Below are 17,848 nucleotides of genomic sequence, written 5' to 3' on the forward strand. Positions count from 1 at the left end.
TGAATTTTTCACATTCCGCAATGTTAAATTGAAAATACCCCCATGTCATTCTGATGCTTCCCATAAATTCATTTCAAAACAAAACCTTACAAAACTTATAGTCCTGAACTCAGAAACACTTGCTTAACAATCCTCTAAATTTTCATGGCGATACACAAAACAGTTAGAGAGAACAGAGAGTTCAAAGTGTAAAAAGAGAGGGGGAAAAAACAGATCCCTTTTGGACTTTTCTCTCTCACAGTTCTGGTGAAATTCATTAAAAATCAGCATGTTCACAGAGTACCTGTAATCCTATTACTGACCTTGCCCTATACTGTGACAGTCATCTTCTGCGTTTAAAAGTTAAAAAAAAATGACTGGCTGATTTTTAATTAATTTAAGAAAGTTTGCATTGAACTGAATGATAGTGTCAGGCACACTCTGTAAGAACCAACTGTCAGGGTTCTAATAGCCAAACTCACAGATGCTTGGCTTGGCTAATCAGGGGGACACATCCACACCAAACCTTTATTTCACTTTAGACAATCATGGCTTCCCCTAAAGAATTCTGGGAAGTGTAGTTTGTGAAGGGTGCTGAGAGGAGACTCCTATTCCCCTGACAGAGCTCCAGGGGCCAGACTGGTTAACAGTCAACCACTCTGATTGAAGGTCTGTGAGGGGAACAGGGCATCTCTAAGCACCCTCCTCTAACTACACTTCCCAGGATTCTTTGAGAGAAGCCATGACTGTCTAAAGTTTCAGATAGTTTTATAACTGTTATATTCGGTTTATTTATTTTGTTATGTACATTGTTGAGATTTATTGTTTAGTTATGTTTATTTAAAATGTGATGTAATTTTCCTTTTAATTGTACTGAATATGAATTGTATATTATATATTGTGTTTGTTTTTATGTTGTAAACCGCCCAGAGAGCTTCGGCTATGGGGCGGTATAGAAATTTAATAAATAAAGTGCAATAAAAGTCTGGTGTGGATGTGGCCAGGGGCAGCTTTGGTCTAAATTTGGGTGTGAGGCTACATGTGCCTAATGTAGAATAAAAAGATGGGGGAAAGCCTGAAAAAGAATGATACTGTTTACAATGTTTTCCTTTTGGAAAGGAAAGGGGCTTCCCTTCTGCTCAGTGCCCTTCCTCCTCCCCGACCCCCGGTCAGTGTTGGACTACGACCTGGGAGAACAGTGTTTGAATCTCCACAAAGCCATGAAGCTCATTGGGTGACCTTGGGCTAGTCACTGCCTCTCAGCCTCAGAGGAAGGCAATGGTAAAATGACCTCTGAATGCCGTTTGCCATGAAAACGCTATTCATAGGATGGGCATAAGTCGGGATCAACTTGGAGGCAGTCTATTTCCATTTTCAAACATGATTGCACAGAAATAAATCCCATTGAACTCAAAAATATGCAAATGATCAATCCCATCCTCCTCTCTCCTCTCTCCTCTCCCCCTCTCTTTGCCCCTCCCTCCCCATCCCCTTCCAATCCCCTTCTTCCCCTTCCCCCTCCTCCCCCACCTTTCCTCCTCCCCATGGTCAGTTTTCCCTATATTAAGCATGATTGCACCAGAGTAAATACTACTGAACTCTATAAGGATGCAAACAACAAACCTGCCCTCCCCTCCACCTTCCTTTACTCCCTCCAATCCATTCCTTCCCCTCCTCCTCCCCCATGGTCAGTTTTACCTATCCTAACTATGATTGCATAGCAGTAAATCACATTGAACTCAATAAGCTTGCAAATGATCAGACCTGCCTTTCCCCTCCCCCCTCCTCCCCCTCCCCTTTTCCTTTTTCCTCTTTCCTCCTTCCCTGCCCACTCCAGCCCTCCCCCTGGTCAGTTTTACCTATCCTATGTTTGCACTGGAGTAAATCCCACTGAACTCAATAAACATACAAATGATCAAACCTTTCCTTTTCCTCCCCTACCCTCCTTCCTGCACCCCTCCTCTTCCTCCCCTCCCTATCCCCTGTGGTCAGTTTTACCTATCTAAGCATGATTGCAGGAGAGTAAATTCCACTGAACTCAATAAACATGCAAATGATCAATCCATTCTCAGCAAACTTGCACAGGATCCCATTTCTTACCTCCTGGATTAAAAAGCAGAGAAATACACTAATAGGCAAAAAACCTTGTGGTTTAAGAACGTACCTATAGCTAACAGTTATTTCTATCAAACTTTAAAAAGCAGGGAAATTGGGCAGTTATAGTGAATGCACCAGGGGAGCAGGAGACCTGACCACCTCTCTGAGATATTGGACTGCCCTACAAATTGGTCAAAATGCAAACACAATTTGGGTTGGTCTTTCACAGTCCAATCCACTTCCTGTGTACCTTGGAAGAATTTGGTAATGTGCCTCTGAGCATGTGGTGAGTGGTGGCAACACCTGCAATCAGCCCAAATAATAGAAACAAGACACATGCTGTGCTGATCTTGTTTTAGCAGGGAGGAAGCAACATTATTAAGACAGTTGATATAGTTCAGATGGTCACTTTAAATATGTCTGATTTCCTTTGCAATTTTAGTGAAGTTTTCTATAGGAAATCATTTTCTTTTGTTTCTATTTCTGTGAATATGTGAAGTACAGCAACACTTTGCAAAATTTACACTAAAAAAACTCCAAACATAATTGTGGAATAATGGCACTGACTTCTGCAGAATAGTCTCCAGTGGACCTCAGAAGTGTCTCAATTTGCACAAGATAAAACAGTGGGAGGCGAAATATATTCTAGCAAAATTCTAGGTGTGCTCTATGTTTTTAATTGACCGTGCCCACCTTGACTTAAATGAAATGGTTTAAAAATAGCAGGCTGAAAACATACATCCTCTTTCTTCCAACAGCTAGCGTCATTGCTGAAGTACCAACATATTGGAATCAGTCTGATTTTACATCAAACTGCAGTTTCAGTTTCATATTCAACTGTTAATGCACTCATAATAGAAATAGAACATAACCAAAATTTGAAATACAAAAGGCTGTCTTCACCATCATATGACATTGTCAATTGACCAATAAAAAGGTTTTGAAATTAATAAAAATAAATTTGACACAGATTTCTAGGATGAATAATGAAAGCACCTTGCCTTAAATGAAGTGGTTTAAACATAGCAGGCTGAAAACATGCATCCTCTTTTTTCCAACAGCTAGCGTCATTGCTGAAGGAGCAACATATTGTAATCAGTCTGATTTTACATGAAACTGCAGTTTCAGATTCAACTGTTAATGCACCCAAAATAGAAATAGAACATAATCTCCAGTTTGAAACACAAAGGGTGTCTTCACTATCATATGGCATTGACAAATAAAAGGGCTTTAAAATTAATAAAAATAAATTTGACACAGATTTCTAGGATGAATAAGGAGGGAAATAAAATTTTCTAGATTAGATTCTCTGTAGAAACATTAGTAACACAGGAAGGAAGCAAAGTAAGAACACCAACAAACATACAAAAATATAATTCTCCATCTTTGGAGATGGCAGGTGTTGCCACCACTCACCATATGCTCAGAGGCACATGTTACCAAATTCTTCTAAGCTACATAGGAAGTGGATTGGACTGTGACAGACCAACCCAAATTGTGTTTGCATTTTGACAAATTTGTAGGGCAGTACAATGTGTCAGAGAGGAGGTCAGGTTTCCTGCTTCCCTGGTGCATTCACTATAACTGCCCAATTTCCCTGCTTTTTAAAGTTTGATAAAAATATCTGTGGGCCATAGGTATGTTCTCAAACTGCAAGGTTTTTTGCCTATTAATGAATTTAAAAGGAATTTGGAGAATACAGTTGCATAGCTGTGTTCTTTCTAATACGCTTAGATACTGCTGTTATCTTGTTTTCAAACTGTTTCATTGCACTTTTTATTTTATTTTTGTGTGTGTGTGGTGGGCCTTGGGCTTTGTCTTGAGGGACAGACAGACTAAAAGTTAACTGAGAAAACAAGATGGAAACAATATTTTAAGTGCCTGTACATCATTGTTGCACAGAGAAACAAAGAAGATTGCTGCTTAATGTGGGCACCTATTGTTTTGAGAAATTAATGGTGTTGGTTTCATGGACTTTTTTCATATTGGTGCTGAAAATTATAAGGAAAACTGGACACAGTGTGTGGATTTAGATACTAGGACGCAGCTCCATGTCTTGAAAGTGTTTTTTATGTGATTTGGGACTATTGGCTTGTTGCTTTGTGTTTTTCCTGTACAAAGGCAATGAATTGGCTAAAATAATTACATGGTCAAGATGGCAGAAAAGAGTTACTTACTAGGTTAGTATAGTTGTGCGGCTTTATGATAAGGAGGCTTTTTAATTCCTTTATTTTCTGTTTGTGCAATTTTATGTGGCATGCTGGGAAACTTGTGAAGGCATCCAAGAGAAAAGGCCACATGTTATGGATTATACTGTTTTGACTAAGATCTTTTGATGCTTTTGTGTTGGGCCAGAATGTTATGGGTTAGCTCCCACCCAATTCCTCTCCCCCCTGCCTTGCTGGGTTTTGTTTTGTAAATACAGCAGTAAAATTAAACATTGTCAGTATTTTTGAGTGTTATTTATGTTACTTTCCAAAATTACTTAGACACCATCCATACGCCTTATGAACTTTCTATAGTTTGGTCATTAATTGTATCTGGATGGAGCTGGGAGTTTCCTGTTCTGTTTTTGTTTTGTCTTGTCAGGAAGCTAGACAGGTATGTTTTCCTAAGTCAGGGATGGCTAAACTGTGGTTCTCCAGTTCCCATCACCCCTGACCCTTGACCACGTTTGCTGGGGCTGAGGGGATTTACAACAACACCTGGGAGAGGGGCACAAGTTAGCCACCCCTGTCCAAAGTCTTCCATTACATAAGGTGTGAAATACCCTGGCAGCTGTACAAATCAGAAAGCATTTAAAGGTTCCGTATTTGACTCCTCACTTCATTTCATGTCTCTCTCTTATCCGAAATACAGTTTTTGCTTTTCTTTGTTTTTTCTCAGGTATTGCTATGTGGATACTTGTTAGCAATGACTGATGTGGAATCTACATATGCAGATTTCATTGCTTCTGGAAGAACCGGGAGAAGAAATGCCCTTCACGATATCCTTGTGTCTTCTACAAGTGGGAATTCTAGTGAACTATCCTTGAAGTTATCAGAACTTGATATAAACAAAACTGGTAAGTACTCTAGTGGATAGAGAAAAGCATTAATATTGAATACCATGAGGGACATCATTTGTGGAACAAGGAGTTGGGCTTTAACACCTTTTCACATATATTTCTTTACCTGACTAGTTTATAGATCTTTGGTCTATCTGCCTATTCGCTCCATATGGATGGGGATCTCCAAGTGAGAAGGCATGTGCAGGGAGCAAAGATCAATTTCTTCCCTCTCCTGCCTTTTTCACAAGCCTCTGCAGGTTTCTATATCCTAAGATACTATAAAGAGGAAGAGAACTATTTCCTCCATACATCTCAAGGGACAGAGCAGAAGAAGAGAACAGAAAGATAGTGTTCTATCTGCCATACCCTCTTTGTGTGTATAGTTGTGAATATTTGGCTGTGTAATGGTGTCTAAGAAAGTAACAGTATCTATAGAGCAGGCACAGATGATGCTTGACAACCAGGCTATGACAGCTTTACTTAATCTAGAGGCTTGATTTAAGGAAGGTTGTTTGGGAAGTGTTTGTCCTCAGATCGCTCCCTAGAAATTTGCAGACACCCCCACCAGAGGGGGTGGAAAATTAGTGCAGAGTTGGAAAATTAGTGCAAAAGAGTTTGTCCCTCTTATGGCATGTTTCCTTGGCTTCCATTTGTTATAACATAAACACCATCTTGTTCTTCCTTTTTCAGAATGGTACTGAAAGAAGTTTAGGGTTTCCCCCCTAGTTCATATTATAAATTGTTCTGCCAATTAAATACAATAGGCTGGATGATGCATGCTGTTTGCATGAGTGAATGGACCTTCAGAATTCTAACACAACAGAATGTTTATGTCTGTTCAAATTCAGTGGTTTGAAATCAAGTGATGTACATCCAAGTGTGAACTAGACCACATGGAATTAATAAAAGTATGTTTACATATACCCACAGAACTGTCATTCTTTTTTTAAAAAATAGAGAAATATTTACATTATATAAATTAGGTAATTACTATATGTACCATTTACACACACACATACACACACATGTGCGTGTTTGTGTGTATACACACACACATGTCTGTCTGTCTGTCTGTCTATCTATCTGGACACTTTTTCACCACTGCTTATCTTTGGTTCTTGCAGAAGGGGAAGGAGATGCACAGAGAAATCCCACCGAACAAACTGGGGAAGCCCAGGGGGAAACAGCAAAGCAAGAAAGCTGACACCACATTTTGATCGACATCAGAAACTGTGGGATGTTTTCCAATTGCAAGAACCTGTTGGGAAAAATGTGTCTCTTGTGAGCAAGCTGATTGAACAACAACAAAAAATGGATGTGTCTCATTACTGGAATCTGCACAATCCAATGCTAAAAAGGGCAAAGGAGGTTGCAGCAGCAGACAGAACTTTCTCTACCTCTGTTAGCAATGGTTGAGACTTGGTTGCTGATTTCGAGACTCTCTCGATATGGATCTCCTCACAAATGACCACTTGATGAAATGCTCGTAGGAAGTAGAACAAACTAGATCATGTAACAAATGGCCTTCAACCCACCAGAGGCTTGAATTGCATTGTATGACAATGGCTTCAGTGATCTTCAGAGGTTGTCTGACTAGAGTGTTCACCTATTAAAATCACCTGTAAAGGAAGCACTGGTTTTTTTTTTAAGAACTCTGCTTCTGTGTTTTCAGCTCTATTACTTACAACGTTTTATATTGTACAGTTTAGATGCTCCACACTGCCCCTTCTCAAAATGCTTCTGAAGGCAACTTCTGTGACTGTGAATTTTTTACCACTTGTTTTGAAAGGGCTAGGGTTTTGTTTTTGCATAGTGTGCTGGTGTGTGCACATGATAAATTATACAGTCAGCTATTAATTGAATGAAATTGCATTCTTTCATTCACAAGAACAATGTACAATGTAATTAACATAATCTGGTGTCTTGTGTTTTCTCAGTATAATTCTGTCACTTTGCTTGTAGCTGGTTGGAAATCCAAGTTTTAAACAGGATCTTTTCTTTAATCTCATCCTTTAACAAAGTTTTTTTTCACTTAAAAATTAATGTTATTAGTACTGAAGTTTTAAGACCAAACTTATCAGTACAACTTAAAAAGGAGAAATGTTATGTTGGAAGCAGATGAGATGTAGAGAAGCCCCAGAAATATGTTAATACCTATGTTCTGAAATGATACATAAATTTATTACAGTGTTTAGAACGGGAGTCTCACATCTCAGTAGCTGAGAGTGGAGTTAAACATGAGTATTCCCGTGGCAACCAATCACAACAAGTTTCCCGCCGAAATATGTTTGTTTTCTTTATTAAAAAAAAGTGATGTCCTGTTTCTTTTTGTTCCAGATGTTATGCACTTTTAAAATGTTTGTAAACTTTACTACAGGAATAGTGTAACTTTGCTTTCCAGTAAATTTGAACGTTGATTAATGAAACATCCTTTACTGTTGTGGCCATGGCTGTTTCTACAATATAAACGTATTGTGGTTAGTTGTCACTTAGAATTTTTTTTGTGTGTGAGAGATGTGTAAATTCTAATCAGTATTGAGCTCAGTAATTAGTGTTGAATAAATAACAAACCCAGCAGTATGTTTATGGCTCATTAGCACAGTTTACTCTCTTTACACCTTTGGTTGTGCAGAAGTTCCATTCCTTGATGCTTACTTAGCTATCCTATTTTGATTGAAAAACAGCCCACTTACACTTGAAGTTTACTTTAGACATGGACAACCTAATTAGAAATGAGGTTTCCATTCTGGTGACCCACTTCATTTTTCATCTTATGATATGCTGTTCCTCCTACCACATGTGCATACCTAAAAAATCTAATCATTTTACCCATTTGGATGGGAATCAAGAAAATGGCTGAGTCTGATGCACCAACTTAGTTGCAAAGGAAGCTTCCAAGACGCATAATTGCCACACCTGTATGAGGGAGGGTATGAAGAAGAGAGCTCATGACCCATTGACCATTTTTTTAAAGAAACAACTTAGTGTTTGGTTGCTGGGATTCTTGCAAAGAATGCTGGACTAGGCACTCATTATTTTTCTTATGCAAAAGTGCATTGTTAGGATTGCTTAATTGATGCCAGATTAATTTATGCCTATAAAAAAGAACTTGAGTACAAAGAGTATGTATGCATTTATATTATAAGCACATCAGTGGACTGCAGAGATTCATGGGGGTCAGGGAAGACTATGAAAGTCATCTAAGGTTCCAGAAATATCTGTGGAAGATAAAGGTCGGAAAATGGAAGGAAGTGAAAAAAACATATTCAGGTTTAGAACTTTCTGCCTATGAGCCCCCTTGTTTCCTGAAAAGAAGGTAGCAGTAACAACCAGTTGGCAACTTAATAAGAAAAACCAGGAGCTAGGATTTATTAACAGCAAGTGGGAACAACTCAGGTAGGTTTACAATCTGGAGTAAATATCTGAGCAACAGAGTACGAGGGGATGGAGTCCAATAAATGAGTTAGACACAGGTGCATGTTCCAAGTCTCTCAAACCTGTCAGGTTATACAGTCCTATGATACAGGCGTAGGCTTCAAGCTCTGTCACACCCCTTGGTGGAAGAGCAGCTACTCTCTCCTCCATGATCTCTTGGTGGTTCCTTCTCATATCATTCCCTTCTGTACTCTGTCCAGTCCCTCTGTTCTTTGTTCTCTCTCCGGTCTTCAAGTATCTGCAACCAGAAAACCTCTACAGCAGCTTCTAAGGGCTATAACACAGAGAATTACAATTGAAAATTAATTATTTTTTTAATATTTGTATTGTATCCTAGCCCACTGGCTTGTGCCTTTCCTCAAAGTCAGGGGTGAGCAACATTTTCAGCAGCAGAATAGCTAGGGACTGGATACTGATACTAGGTGGAAGCAAAGCTCAACATGGGTGGGGTCCATTCATTCATTATCTCTCTCACACACTTTTGTGCGCACCAGATATCAATTCAAAGAAACATATGCACAGTTGCTGTCCCCACACTTTATGGGTCAGTCCTGAACATTGGAAGGCTCAGGGCAAAACAAAAAAAAAAGTAATTCACACAATGCAGTTAAACTATGAAATTTGCTCCCAACAAGGTGTAGTGATGGCCAACAACTTGGATGGCTTTAAAAGAGGATTAGGCAAATTCATGGAGGACAAGGCTATAAATGGCTGCAAGCCACAATGGCTATATTCTCCCTTCACTGTCTAAGGTAGTATGCTTCTGAATACTGGTCGCAAGGAACCTTAGGTGGGGAGAACACTGTTATAGTCGGGTCCTGCTTATGGACTTCTCATAGGCATCTGGTTGACCACTGTGTGAGAACAGGATTTTAGACAAGACAAGTCTTTGGCCGGATCTAGCAGGGCTATTATGTTCCTTCCTGCTAACTTTGGTTTTTTATTACAGGATGGGTGGAAAGATCAGGAGCTGCACTGAGGGAGGCTGTGGCCTCAGGCTGCCCACTTGTGTTCTAGTAGAATTAGCAGGTCCAGGTTTATTGGTGCCTCGGTTATTGGCACTCTGCTTTCTCTGGGTACCATAAAACCAGGGCAAGCTTTCTTCAAGCCAAGGCAGAAGGGCATGAACATATATATCTTCCTCATCATCATCTCCTTACTTCCTCAGTATAATTTTATTCCCTTAACTTGCTCACTTTGTTGGAGGAGAAAGGAATTCTATTGTGCCCACTTAGAATCTGAACATCAACCAGATATGGGGGAATGGTATTTCCACATCAATCCTAGGGAAGCTGTTCTATGGCAGGGGTTGTAGATTGCTAAACTAAAACTCCTATCAGCCCCAGCCAGCCATAGGGATGAGAGTTGTAGTCCAACAACATCGGGAGGGCCACAGGTTAGGCATGATTTGATCTTGAGTTGATTGTGCTCCTGAGCTAGCTTGAGTTGCTCCAGAAGCATCTCCACAATTTTTGTTTCTTTTTAAAGAGAAGGTGGTAGGGACCCACAAAAGAGAGCAGGTGATCTGATACAAAGAGATTCTCTCAGTGGATGCAAATTTTCTCAGACTACAGCTGCAAACATAGTGGAGGACATATCTAGGGATACAAGAAGTTGAACAGGTGGTGTGGTTACTGTTTGCTCTGAATACATATCAAAATGGCAACTCATGTTCTGGAGAATATGTCAAATATGGGTTGAGACACAACGTAGTCTTATATAAATATACATCCTTATGTGGATGAACTCTTTCACTGTAGCTGGACTATAACTTTAGTCATGATGCTTGCAGAATTGATAGCAGTTCCACCCACCCACTCCCTGTTTGTTTTCAGATGTGAAGTCTAATGAAAAGGCAAGTAGAAACAAAAACAGATGGAGAAAAAGAAAATGTTTTAATACATTTTCCAGTTCTATTCCATAGATGCTAATTGATCCAACTGTTTCACTTGCACATACTGTATCAAGATATGAGAGCAACAGTTGCACAAAACCAGACTTCCTAGATGGGTCCTTTAGTTTGATGAATAGTCATTGTTCATAGGAGATTCAACAGGCAGAGCAATGTTTCATGCAGGAGGGTGGTGGGAGTGGAGCTAGTGGATCAGAAGGGGGCTGTCACATCCTCCCACAGTTCAGGAGCCCCAGGGAGGGGAGGAGTACACTTGCTGTGCTGGCAGGGCTTGGTGGAAGAAAACAAAATGCATGTTTCCTTCTGCCACCCTTTTCTCTGGTGCAGTGTCTGCTGGGACCAGCAGCTGCAGGACAGAGCTAAATGGGGCCAGGATGCAGTATAAGTTTCCCTCCCCTCTGTTCCACCCTGACACAATTCCTGAACGTCCCCTTTTTGGGCCTTGCGCCCGCCTCAGCTGCGCCAGTCAAGTGTCTGGGTGGCTGGGTAGTGGTGGACTTCCCAGCTGAGCCACAGCTGTGCCCAAGTGGTGGATTTCTGCCAGTGCAACCCAGCTGAACCGACACCCTCCTTCCTCCCCTTGGACATATACTGCATCCTGATTTCCCTCACTCCGGCGTAAACACCAGGAGTTATCTCCTTAGGCTACGCGCACATTTAAGTAGATTTAACATGTAATCTTATGCATATTTACTCAAAAGGAAGTTATGCCTAATGCATCTTACTCCTACAATACAAGTAGCTTAAATACTGTAAATTTATTGTTTCCAAGGAATCTTGTATAGTAAATATCTAATATGAACTATTTCATGGGCACAAATTGTATTGATTTATGGTATTTATAGTATATTTCATCACCAGACAGCCCCAAAGCTGTTTACATTTAAAAACTACAATCAATGTCCAAGGTATTCCAGAGCAGAGTGCAGGCTACTGTTGAGATTATTTTCAGAATGAAAGAAAGGACCATTACAAATTCCCTTTGGCCACCTCAAAATTAAGTAAACATATCAAAAATCCTCTACCCCACTCATGAGGATTTCAGAGATTTTTTCTGCCATATATACATATATATGTGCGTGTATATGTATATATACACACACATATATACACATATATCAATGTATTTATTTTCAATATATAAGGTAATATTCAATGTTAGCCCTACTCAGAGTAAACCCACTGAAGTTTTTGTTATTTTAATTTAGACATGACTAACTTAGGTTTACATTTCAGTGGGTCTGCTTTGAGTAGGACTTAGTTGAATACCATTGATAGTATACAGGCAAAGAGAATTAAACACGTCAGTAACAGGAACAAACAATATAGAACAGAACAATCAACAACACAATAACACTCACATTATACATTTATTCTACTTAAAACAGTAATGGCTTACCCCAAAGAATCCTGGAAGTTTAGTTTATGAAGGGTGCTGAGAGTTGTTAGGAGACCCCTATTCTCCTAGAGCTACAACCGCCTCAACTGTTAAACCACTCTGACAATGGTAGCTCTATAAGGGGGAATAGGAATTTTCTAACAACTCTCAGCACCCTTCATAAACTACATTTCCCAGGATTCTTTGGAGTAATCTGTACTTTTTTTATGTAATACCAGCTCTGGAGAATAAAGTCAGATGAGTTCTTCCAGCTACTAGAAATGGTAATACAGGCAGCCACTAAGAGCTGTGTCACCAAATCTTTATGCAAAAGCTTAGGATCTTGGAAGATAGTGAGGAAAGCTAGCAAAGGTGATTGAGGAACTTGCTGGGCAGTGATTCCTGACAGGTGATCAAAAACAGATTTCAGAGGTCAGCAACATAGGGACAGTGCCACCACATAGGTATTAAAGAACCCCATTTGCTGCATCCCCTCCAGCAACTGAGAAAAAGATTACTATTCATACAGGTGGACTAGAGTGAGATGCAAGCAATGCATAACTTTTACCCTTTGATAATTTTCTAATACAATCTCTTTTCTCATTAATTGATGGAGAATGGTAAGAGAGAGAGAGAGATTTGGTAGAGCTAGCAGAGATGTTGCAGGTAATTAGCTATTATGTGTTGCCTTAGAAAGGCAATATGTAGTAAGAGGCAGCTTCCCTTGACTATGTTTACTTGCCTTAAGTCCCATTTTATTGTTTCATCATAAAGCACTATGCCAACAACAGAAGGCACTGACTACAAATATCCCCAGAAGTCTCTCCAGGGTGGTTACTAGGTCCTAGGAGGCCTTCTGATTTTAATGAGTATTGTATTATTATTCAAGTGTTACTTTTGTGAAGGTAGTCACTTTATAAACAACATTTTTATTTATAGGAAAAAAATTGCAACGTATACCGGTTGCTCTTTGCATGTCTCCTTGGTATTTCTGTCTAATCGCAAATATGGGTCACACTACATATGACATTAATTGCATGTTAGCATTTTAAAGAAAACACTAGCTACTTGAGGGAGGGGTAAATTAATGGGAGCTGCTCTGTTGGGGTCAGTAGCAAGTTTTTTTGGGGGGCTGAAGATGATTTTAGTTAGGACTACAGTGGGGGGAGAACTGTTGGCCCCTTCCCCTGTGCTTCTACCTACTTCTTCTGAACCTAAAACAGTGATTGCAGTTTTTTGAAATGTGCACATTAATTGCTTATGTGCAAAGAACATCAGGTCTACGTTGGCCATAGCTTAGCCTCTCCCACCCTGGTGCTCTTCAGTTGTTTTGACTACAACTCATATCTTCTCTGATCATTTGCTATGCTGGTTGGGGCTGATGTGACTTGTAATCCAAAACAACTGGAAGGCACCAGGTTGGAGACAACTGCTTAACCCAGGCTTTCCCACCCTTTGGGTCCTCAGATGCCAAACTACAACCTGCATCAGCCCCAGGCATTGGCCAATGGTCAAGAATTATGGGAACTGTAGTCCAGTTCCCAATTGTATCTGGGGACCTAAGTATTGGAGGAGGCTGGCTTAACCTATTCCTATTTAGAGCTCTCTGTCAGCTCCAATATTTAAAGGTATGCTATGATCACATAAGAACATAAGAAGAGCCTGCTGGATCAGGCCATCTAGTTCAGCATCCTGTTCTCATAGTGGCCAACCAGATGCTTATGGGAAGCCCACAGGCAAGACCTGAGTGAAAGAGCACTCTCCCCTCCTGTGGCTACCAACAAGTGGTTGTCAGAAGCATACTGCATCTGACTATGGTGGCAGAGCACAGCCATCATGGCTAGTAGCCATTGATAGCCTTATCCTCCATGAGCCTTATCTCAATGAAGAAACTAAGCAAGACACTTGACTTTTCTCAAAGGATGTTTTGGTAATGCATACAAGAAATATAGAACACTTAACATCACATCACATTTAACAACAATTCACATTCAAGCCCAACTAACTAACAATGTGAAGTGTTGTTAGCTGGGCTTGAATGTGAATTGTTGTTAAATGTGATGTGATGTTAAGTGTTCTATATTTCTTGTATGCATTACCAAAACATCCTTTGAGAAAAGTCAAGTGTCTTGCTTAGTGATACCTTCCTTTAATTTCATGGTTATTTTCCCTTTAAATTAGTAAGAGTAATACTATAGGTTTTCAAAAATCCAAACATACTACATCAATTGATAAGCATACAGCAAATGGGACACTATATTTCACTAATCCCAACCAGCTGTTGTTTTAATAGCCAACTCCCCCAATAAAATATGCTGTTTCATTTGCTTTGTATTTCTGGTTCTGTGGGGTCAGGATGGCTACAAATAACTGCACCATCCTTCACCTTTTTTCATACTCTCCTGGAGATGAAATCTTATGAGAAAAGATTGAAAGAGTTGGATTAGGTTTAGCCTCGAGAAAAGACAATTTAGATGTGATATGATAGCTGTCTTCAAATATTTGATTGGCTGATGAGATGCAAATCTTCTCTGTTTTCTGCTGCTACATTGGGTAGGAGAAAGCCAACCACAAATCTGGGGTAGCTGTTGTCAGGCAAAAAAAGGGAGGGGGATTCTAGGCATCATAAATTATCCCTTATTAGCTTTCTTTATTGCATTCCCAGATACAACATCCAGATACAAAATAACTGTATAAAAGATTAAGCTGGAGTGGAGAAACTTTTTCAGCCCAAAGGCCACATTCTCTTCTGGGCAAGCTTCTGAGGGCCACGTGCGGGTGGGTGGATGGGGTCAGATGCTAAAGTGGGTGGAGCAACAAATGTAAATTTTACCTTTATACCATAGGATAGTTTCTACACACCCCTCCCTATCTTCCATCTAGATAAGCAAGGGGCATTGTCAGAGTTCAGGGACACATCCCAGTCAGGCAAAACACTTGAGGTGCAAAGCAGTGAGGGGTTTGGCCTGAGGGAGAGAATGGAGTGGCCTAGAGAGAGTTGTGCGGGCCAGACAGAGGCCTGGAGGGACACATTAGGCACCTAGGCCTGAGGTTCCCACCTCTGTATTAAGCCTTCTGTTGCAGAAATTTCCTACCTTCTTCTGTGCTATTGCACCATTTAATAAAGTTTAGCTCCCTTTCCACAGCGAGTTCTTAACTGCTTCCTGCATTGTCTAAGGAATGAGTCAAATGCACAGTTCCTATTATCCTTGGTAAATATATCACACTGGCATGATTCACCTTACCAATATCATTTTGACTTTGTCTTTTTTAGCAATCCCATTTGCTCATGCCATATTAGCTCACTCTTCAATGTACTTACCCACCAATATCAGTGTCAAGTAATAACTGCCTTCAAGTGACTAGGTATTGTCCCCTTGCTGCCATAACTGTTATCATGCTTGCAGCATGACTAGATATGTGGTTGCAGCTGCTATAGAACTGCCATGTATTTACACAGGACAGAGCAGTGTGGAAATTGCACAGAGAGCTCTCATTCTTTCTTCTAGGCTATCAGCTCTTCAAGGCCAGAAGACAATCAGAGTGCTGAATGCATTTTGCTTCTCTCACATTTCCCCTGTGTTAAACAGTGCAGCGCTATGAAGGCTGCACAAGTGACTCTCTCCCCTATCATGAATGAAGCTGCTGTCCCAGACTGCAGATTTGCCATTAAAAAGTGTCAATTACGATTTTAACTGTGGGGCTAGGAGAAAGGGGAGGGCATAATCATCACCACTAAAAAAAAATAAAAAATCAAAGGCCACAAGGCAGTGCTTCAAATCAGCAAATAAATAAATGGCAGATGGCATTTGGATTAGAGGTGGGCAAACTCCCTTCAGTTCAATTCAAAACCTGGCTCAGCAAACAAAGTTAGGTCTCCCCAAATTGAAAATAGTTCTGCTCCAACCCCAATTCTGAAGTTTAGAACCCCTAGATCTCATGCCCTACTATAATCCAGTCTCTAATAAAGCCTTAGAGTATCCTGGTTCAGAGGCAGATGTCAGGAATATATGTTATAGTCAGCAATGTGATTTTCTTCATTACCTCCATGTCAACATTGTCTGATTTAGGTATCTTACAACAGTTTATTTGATCCATTTGTGAAAATCTTCACCTTGAAAATTTTCACAAAAGTATGAAAGCAGCATTCAATTATACTAGTCCATTTGTAGCAACTGGTTATTATTGTTGTTGTTGTTATTTATTACATTTGTATACCGCCCTATAGTCGAAGCTCTATACGAAGCGGTTTACAACAATTAAAAACAGCTGACACAGTTAACAGCTAACACAGAAACCATTAAAAATGATTGGGATCCTAATGCCACAATCCAGTGCAAGCATACTTGGGAGTAAATCCTATTTGTCTTAGTGGAACATACTCACAAATAAACAAATACAGTGGGGCAAGGACAAGGAACAAACTTGTTCAGTTTGCACCTTCATGAGTCAACTGACCTAATTCACACTTCCTGAACCAACAGGCAAATGAAAACACAGCTATCTTTAGAAATGCACACTTCTCCAAAGTGTATGATGAAGCTCTCCAACCAAAACATGTGCACACAAAAAATGTATGTTAGTGAAAAGTGTGCACAAAAATGTGTATATTCATGAAAATGTTAAAAATGCATTATATTAGGAGAAATGCATTATATTAGGAGAAACTGCCAAAACAAAATGTGTACATTAGGAGAAATGGACACAAAAATGTGTACAAGTTTTCATGTGGGCTTTTCACAAACTGAGGTGTAAATGGGACAAACTGAACTTGCAATTGGAAAAATAAGAAACTGAAAGAAACCAAAATTAACAGATGCATACATTCATAGACGATCAGGCTATGTGAGAATTAAATATTGAAAATTAGAGCTGGGCCAAATATCCTCAGAAAAGAATATTCTGAAAATTATCTGTCTCTTCGTCTCTTAAACTGTATATATGAAGAATATGTTACGAAGGGACCTTGAACTTCCTCATGAGCAGAGCTCACTAGAAATGTAAGTTCCCCTATCAAGCAAGAGCAGCAGGATCTTTTGCTGGAGTTACCCGCACATCACCCCCAGAGCATGTATAAATTTACCCTTAACCCAATGACACACACTGAAAGAAAAATAAAGAGTGGTTTTATTAAGAGAAGAAACAAGGAAAAATATTGCAGTTCACAATTGCAGTTAACAATGAGCAGCTTTCTAACTATTATTCATTCATTCAGCAACACTGGATAGACTAAAGCAAAGAGACTAACCCTATGAACACCTTCACATTAAGCTCACCCACACAGAAAGAAAATAAGGAAAGAAAAAGGCCCAGATAGTTGCATATACCTTTCCTGGGGAGTTGCTGCAAGACTAAGGCTGAGAGAGAGAGACTTTCGTATCTAGCCCAATGAGCAAAAGCTCCGCCCTTTGTAACCAGCGCCAGACTTGAAAGTTCTCACCCAGATCCATAGCTCTGAAATTGTCCCAAAGATGCTAGCGTGCGTTGATAAGAAAAGCAGTTGTTGGAGCTCTCCAGAAGAGGAACTGAACTCCCCTTCTCACTCCTCATGTTTTATACCTTTTATTTATTTATTATTTATTAATTAAACTTATATACCGCCCAACTAGCAATAGCTCTTTGGGCGGTGAACATCAAAAAAATACAATAAAATTACACAGTCTCATAAAACGAAGTATATAAAAACTGTACAAACTGAAATCAGATTACAACAATTTAAAATTAAATTAACTTAAATTAAAATGCCTCAGAGAAGAGGAAGGTTTTAACTTGGCACCGAAAAGATGATAGTGTCGGCGCCAAGCGCACCTCCTCGGGGAGACTATTCCATAGTTCAGGGGCCACCACTGAGAAGGCCCTAGATCTTGTCACCACCCTCCAGGCCTCCCTATGGGTCGGGACCCGGAGGAGGGCCTTCGTAGTAGACCGTAGTGAACGGGCAGGTTCATATCGGGAGAGGCGTTCTGACAGATATCGTGGTCCCGCGCCATATAAGGCT

General features: G+C 40.0%; 1 protein-coding gene across 5 annotated transcripts in view; it reads left to right on the forward strand.

Moving 5' to 3' along the window:
- Positions 1–7,702, forward strand: part of PKIA (cAMP-dependent protein kinase inhibitor alpha) — a 60,662-nt gene extending 52,960 nt beyond the window's left edge. For all 5 annotated transcript variants that reach the window (XM_061601852.1, XM_061601845.1, XM_061601860.1 and 2 more), the window contains 2 exons: positions 4,963–5,140; positions 6,250–7,702. In XM_061601852.1, coding sequence (XP_061457836.1) covers positions 4,990–5,140; positions 6,250–6,329 — 231 coding nt within the window. In that variant the 5' untranslated portion in view covers positions 4,963–4,989 and the 3' untranslated portion in view covers positions 6,330–7,702. The remainder of the gene's footprint in view (positions 1–4,962; positions 5,141–6,249) is intronic.
- The last annotated feature ends 10,146 nt before the right edge of the window (positions 7,703–17,848 follow it).

The sequence above is a fragment of the Rhineura floridana genome, chromosome 1 (assembly GCF_030035675.1).
Source record: "Rhineura floridana isolate rRhiFlo1 chromosome 1, rRhiFlo1.hap2, whole genome shotgun sequence".
Taxonomy (NCBI): domain Eukaryota; kingdom Metazoa; phylum Chordata; class Lepidosauria; order Squamata; family Rhineuridae; genus Rhineura; species Rhineura floridana.